Raw genomic sequence first — 6,327 nt, 5'->3', positions numbered from 1 at the left:
GGGATCCAGTCGAAGCTCTGCCGGAGGTGGGAGTTAAAGATCTCTCTGACAGGAGACTCGGCCAGACGTTCCCAGCAGACCCTTACAGTACGCTTGGGCCTGCCGAGTCTGTCCAGCTTTCTCCCCCGCCATCGGATCCAACTCACCACCAGGTGGTGATCAGTTGACAGCTCCGCCCCTCTCTTCACCCGAGTGTCCAAGACATACGGCCGCAGGTCAGATGAGACGACAACAAAGTCGATCATCGACCTGCGGCCTAGGGTGTCCTGGTGCCACGTGCACTGATGGACACCCTTATGCTTGAACATGGTGTTCGTTATGGACAAACTGTGACTAGCACAGAAGTCCAATAACTGAACACCACTCGGGTTCAGATCAGGGGGGCCGTTCCTCCCAATCACGCCCCTCCAGGTGTCACTGTCGTTGCCCACGTGGGCGTTGAAGTCCCCCAGTAGAACAATAGAGTCCCCAGTCGGAGCACTTTCCAGCACCCCTCCCAGAGACTCCAAGAAGGTCGGGTACTCTGCACTGCCGTTCGGCCCGTAGGCACAAACAACAGTGAGAGACCTATCCCCGACCCGTAGGCGCAGGGAAACGACCCTCTCGTTCACCGGGGTAAACTCCAACACATGGCGGCAGAGCTGGGGAGCTATGAGCAAACCCACACCAGCCCGCCACCTCTCACCATGGGCAACTCCAGAGTGGTGAAGAGTCCATCCTCTCTCAAGGAGTGTGGTTCCAGAGCCCAAGCCGTGCGTAGAGGTGATCCCGACTACCTCTAATCGGAACCTCTCAACCTCACGCACTAGCTCAGGCTCCTTCCCCGCCAGCGAGGTGACATTCCACGTCCCTAGAGCTAGTTTCCGTGTCCAGAGATCGGGTTGTCTAGGCCCCTGCCTTCGACTGCCGCCCGATCCTCTTCGCACCGGCCCCTTATGGTCCCTCCTGTGGGTGGTGAGCCCACGGGAGGGCGGCCCCACGTCGCCCGTTCGGGCTGAGCCCGGCCGGGCCCCATGGGGGAAGGCCCGGCCACCAGGCGCTCGCATACGAGCCCCAACCCCGGGCCTGGCTCCAGGGTGGGGCCCCGGCTGCGCCATACCGGGCGACGTCACGGTACTCAATATTTTTTTCATCATTAAGGGGGGTTTGAACCGCTCTTAGTCTGACCCGTCGCCTAAGACCTGTTTGCCTTGGGAGACCCTACCAGGGGCATATAGCCCCAGACAACATAGCTCCTAGGGTCACTCGGGTACTCAAACCCCTCCACCACGTTAAGGTGGCAGTTCAAGGAGAGGATCTATAATATCTATAATATCCAATGAGAATTTTCTCTGGGTAGACAACATCTAGCTTGGCCTTTGGGAATTATTTAAAACCACTTTGTGCTCTAATTCACCTCCACTACATTGATATTCTGTCTGGGTTCTGGTAGATTAATTCAGGATTTCATTTGAAAGCACTGGTCCTCTTCCTTCAGAGATGGATTGGATGTTGTGTATATAACGTAAATAAGGGATGACATGAATCTTTTATTTTTTAATTTTTGTTTCCATCTCCCCACAGAGAATACCTAGGTCCAATAGCCTTATTGGGCAAACGCATTATTTGGTTATATTGGCTACACAGTAATTAATTGCAATGAACTTTAACAATCAATAATAAAATATAAAGTGATTGTATCAATTAAATGACCAAATTTGATTTATCACTGATACTGTATCTTGCAGGATTGTGTTTCTCTATCAGCCAGACTGGTGAAGAGATGCTGACACAGGTTGTTGGAGGATCCATCATATTTTCAAAAAAACAAGGTGCCTCTTTATTATATGAGGCTGGTACTATAGCTGTGGTGGTTAAAGGAAACATGGACTCATCCTATAAAGACAGTTTCAAAGACAGAATTCAGTGGGACCAACAGACTGGACAGTTCACCATCAGAGATCTAACAACCAGTGATTCAGGGATGTATGTTGTGGACGGGAAGGGAGGTGTCAACACAATATATCAACTCACTGTGTATGGTAAGAAGTAAGAAATGCTTTCACTGCTCACACTACCACTATTGAACCATTATTTATATTTATATTTGGAACCTCTTGTGCCTGTTAGTTATTTCATGTTGTAATATAAACCGCTTTACATCATTTCATTGGATGGTAACGCAGTTAATTCACTGCTCTATACTCCATCATTTTGTATTGGAGTTAGAATGTTTCAGATGACAACAGTACAAAATCTCACCTTCTATATCAGAGTATTTACATAAATATTGGTTTCACCCGTAAGACATGAAAGCACCTAAAAAAGTGTTTGAATGTGTTTTTCACATAAGAAAATATTGGTCTAAACGTCTATTTTTGTGTGGATGGTTTCTAACCCAAACTCATCCTCTCCAGAACCTGTATCCAGACCCATGTTGACAACAGTAGTTAATCAGAGCTGTTCAGTGGAGTGTTTTGTGAAAAATGACAGAGATGTGACCCTTTCCTGGTTCAGTGGAAAGGAGATACTCAACCACACCAGCAGCCCTGACCTTTCCATCAAGCTCTCTCTCCCTCTGGAAGTGGACAAAGAGAACAGAACCTCTTATAGATGTGAGGCTGCCAACCCTGTTACCAAGAAGAATGTGACGTTTCATGTCCCAGAGTCCTGCATGGTGACTAAGATGACAGGTACAGGTCATGTAGAAATACATTTATGTAGATACCCAGAAAGTACCAATTCTTTATTCCTGAATAATTATGATAATCATACTCTTCCCACTAAAGCTGTACTGTGTTTGCCTGTTTACTGAACCACCATTGTTTCTGGAGCCATATGTCACACCTGCCTCCTCTCTAATCCGGTGCTCAGCATCGCCGGTCTTCTATCTGGCAACAACCTAAAGCCCCTTTCCTCCACTCACCTGGTCATCAACCCAACGCCCCATCCATCCTCCACTCCCCTGGTCATCAACCCAATGCCCCATCCATCCTCCACTCCCATGGTCATGAACCCAACGCCCCATCCATCCTCCACTCGCCTGGTCATCAACCCAACGCCCCATCCATCCTCCACTCCCCTGGTCATCAACCCAACGCCCCATCCATCCTCCACTCCCCTGGTCATCAACCCAACGCCCCATCCATCCTCCACTGCCAGATTGTCTTCCTCATTACACACCTGGTTTCCATTCCTCTAATTATCATGTGTGTATATTCCTGTTTCCCCGTCTTTGTAGCTTATTGTCATGACGTTGTGTCTCATGCTACAAGTCAGTGGCGTTACTTATTGCCTTTGTATTACATTCACTCTGTACTTTGGACAATAGACCTTTGCTTATTTGTACACCCTGACTGGGTCTTTGCCCTCATGACTTTACAATTAAATGCTTTGTTTCCTTGCGTCTGCTTCCTGATTACTTTTACTTTGTGACTCCATGGAAACAACAACTTAAAACAAAATACTGGGAGCTGGCCTGAACAGAACTGCAAAAGTTCAAAAATATTTTCTTTCTCTTCTATAGGTATTGATAATGAGAGGGCTCATTGGTCTCTTATTGCTATAATGTGTGTTCTGGTTGCTTCAGTAGTGGTTGGACTTGTGATCTGTCGAAAGAAGGGGACAAATGGATTCTCACAAGGCAGGTATTTAACCATTATAGATGAAAATTATCTGGAGAGGATAAGCTTGGGATAGAAACAATATAGTTTAACTTGGAACATTTATTTTATGAGCTGTGACAGTGAATACACAGGAAGCAATTAGACATGGAGACATACAAGGCAGGTATTTCATTTTTTGAGGTGTGAGATCTTTCCTCCTGTCAAAGTAACAACATAATGAACCAGCTTTTTATTAATCAGGGATGGTGTTTTAGATTCAGGACAAATGCATGTCATTTCAACATGTCATTTGAGAAAGGTAGAGGGAAAAGTCAGTGACCTGGATTAAAATCATTAATATGTACCAGAAGTGATATCTTAGACAGCTGGACCAACATACACCACATACTGTTTCCTAATATTTACTTTCTTTGTCTTCATAGGTTTCTCAGAAAGAGAGCAAGATGTAATTCAGAATTCTACGTTAACACACCTCAAACCAACAAATATTCAGGTTGGTAATATGCTACTGGCTAACAGACAGACAAAACAAAAGATATGAAAACCAACATTTGAAGCCCTTGTGGAAAATCACAATGGTGTCTTGTAAGAAGAGGTCCAGCTAAAAAGAAATTATATTTGAGATCTGAAGATTAGCTGCAACTGCCAATATCTAGAGTAAACTTTATCTCAAGTTTTTATTAAGATGAATATTATTTGATAAATGTTTACCTAGACATTTATGAAGTCTGACTTTCTTTCTCTCTCAAGAGTCAGACGTCAAAAGTAGCCTATCAACTAATAAAGACCAAATGAAGCCAGGTCTGCAGGGGGAGGAGAAGTAAAGACATCCCAAAGACCACATGGAGTCTGGAGTGGTCAAGACTGTTACCTCTGGTACACACGTAGAATACCACTGCTGTACTGGATTGATTTCAGCCTTAAATATATAATATCTGTGTCAGTCTTCAATACAGCATAAACAGCAAAAAATATTGCTTTACAAAATATGTATATGAAAGACTTGACACAAAGCACATGTCTGTAAGAGCTATCAATACTTTTGCTATCTTCTGTCCTTTGTTGGTTTACGTTGTTTAATTGAGACATCTGATTTAGTTGTTCCCATCTCCTTTATTTGATCCAATTATGGGATTCTATGGAGGTCAATTTCACTGTGCCTGATTTACAGTTAATTTATTAGTGGTAAATTGCAAATTGCTTATTAGAGCCACCTGTTGAGTACCTGATATAGTGACTCTGATTTTAATTAAATGGTCCAAAGACAAAGTTCAAAGTTCAGTAACAATGAGATGTGATATAATATGGGCATGAGGGACTTAACACAACACATTATGGGCTGACAAACTCTGAACAAAGGACAACATATGGGATGTGGCGATGGGCCTGTTATTGATGAGCCCCACACACCCTGTCCACACACCCCATACACCCTGTCCACACACCCTGTCCACACACCCTACTCACACACCCTGTCCACACATCCTACCCACACATCCTACCCACACACCCTGTCCACACACCCTACTCACACACCCTGTCCACACACCCTGTCCACACACCCTGTCCACACACCCTGTCCACACATCCTACCCACACATCCTACCCACACACCCTGTCCACACACCCTACTCACACACCCTGTCCACACACCCTGTCCACACACCCTGTCCACACATCCTACCCACACATCCTACCCACACATCCTACCCACACATCCTGTCCATACCTCCTGGTAGGGGTTTTCCATGTGACTGTCATAGACTCTATGAATAGACCCATGGACCATACGTTGGTACATACCATTGTGTGGAATCCTGTCTTTATCTGAAGACACACAATCATTTTTGTTCTATTCTGTTGTTATATGAGGTACCGTATCACAAACAGTTGGTAACGACTATTGAGGGGCCCCACACAACCTGATAAGCGTGTGGAGCCAGGACCTCAAGAGTGGACACTACCAGGTTAGGATATAGAATACATGTATGTGATTGGAAGACAGACAGATATTGGAGGGGATGTGCTGGAGGATAATGGACTGTGTAATGATTGGCTATGACCACTGACCGCCTCCTATGTTTCCTGGCATAAAAGACTGTGTTAACTTTGTAATTACTGAAGAACATGTGGGAACTATGGAAGATCAACATCTTGGACACATGCTGAATAACAATTATCCCCTGACTTCTGTTCGCATTAATTTTGTTCTTGGATAAAAAATTGACATAATCTAACAGATCTGATGCAGCCCCTTATTTGAGGAAAGGTAATTTGTTCCAATGTTTTTGCCCCATCTAGTTGTTCAATGTTAAACTTCAATATACAGTATTGTGGATCAAACGTGAGGTCAATAAATCTTTTGTTCCAGTCTATCCAAAAAACTACACCAAAATCAAATCAAAATTATTCAAAACCACAGAAGAGAATTGCATTTGGATGTCTAATGTTTCCCTGATTCGACAGGGATAGAAATGATCACTTAACATATGTATTTTTGTACTCTTACAGTTTACTTTGAACAACAGTATATTGTAAAGTGTATCCTAAATATGTTCTTGCCAAATTTGTTTGTTATCTGCTTTAATATCTAGGCTGTGCTGTCTATTTTGCCAAATTAGTAAAATGCCTTATGAGTAAAATTTTAAATAGGTCTCACCAAAAAAAAATCTATTATTTGCTTGTATATCTAGGATGTTGTCATGGTGCGGTGAGCAGCAGC

At 44.0% G+C, this 6,327-nt stretch overlaps 1 protein-coding gene and 1 long non-coding RNA gene across 2 annotated transcripts; both read left to right on the top strand.

Annotated features, from left to right (window-relative positions):
• The first annotated feature begins 1,845 nt into the window (after positions 1-1,845).
• Positions 1,846-3,181, top strand: LOC117594073. The gene is made up of 3 exons (XM_034290893.1): positions 1,846-2,021; positions 2,397-2,672; positions 2,814-3,181. Exons 1-3 carry the CDS (start codon positions 1,865-1,867, stop codon positions 3,179-3,181), a joined length of 801 nt encoding a protein of 266 aa, XP_034146784.1. The 5' UTR covers positions 1,846-1,864.
• Positions 3,182-3,538: 357 nt separating this feature from the next.
• LOC117594133 lies at positions 3,539-4,985 on the top strand. The gene is made up of 3 exons (XR_004575532.1): positions 3,539-3,626; positions 4,028-4,098; positions 4,356-4,985. It is a non-coding gene; the product is annotated as an uncharacterized LOC117594133 (long non-coding RNA).
• Positions 4,986-6,327: the final 1,342 nt, after the last annotated feature.

This window comes from Esox lucius, chromosome 25, assembly GCF_011004845.1.
Source record: "Esox lucius isolate fEsoLuc1 chromosome 25, fEsoLuc1.pri, whole genome shotgun sequence".
NCBI classification, from domain to species: domain Eukaryota; kingdom Metazoa; phylum Chordata; class Actinopteri; order Esociformes; family Esocidae; genus Esox; species Esox lucius.
The sequence above is the reverse complement of the archived record's forward strand: the minus strand, read 5'-3'. Positions and strand labels throughout refer to the sequence as shown.

Excerpts from the sequence above, each read along its gene's own strand:
- LOC117594073 (XM_034290893.1), top strand. The coding sequence starts at position 1,865 with ATGGACTCATCCTATAAAGACAGTTTCAAAGACAGAATTCAGTGGGAC. Across the intron at positions 2,022-2,396 it reads ATATCAACTCACTGTGTATG|AACCTGTATCCAGACCCATG; the intron begins GTAAGAAGTAAG and ends CATCCTCTCCAG. Across the intron at positions 2,673-2,813 it reads CATGGTGACTAAGATGACAG|CCATATGTCACACCTGCCTC; the intron begins GTACAGGTCATG and ends TTGTTTCTGGAG.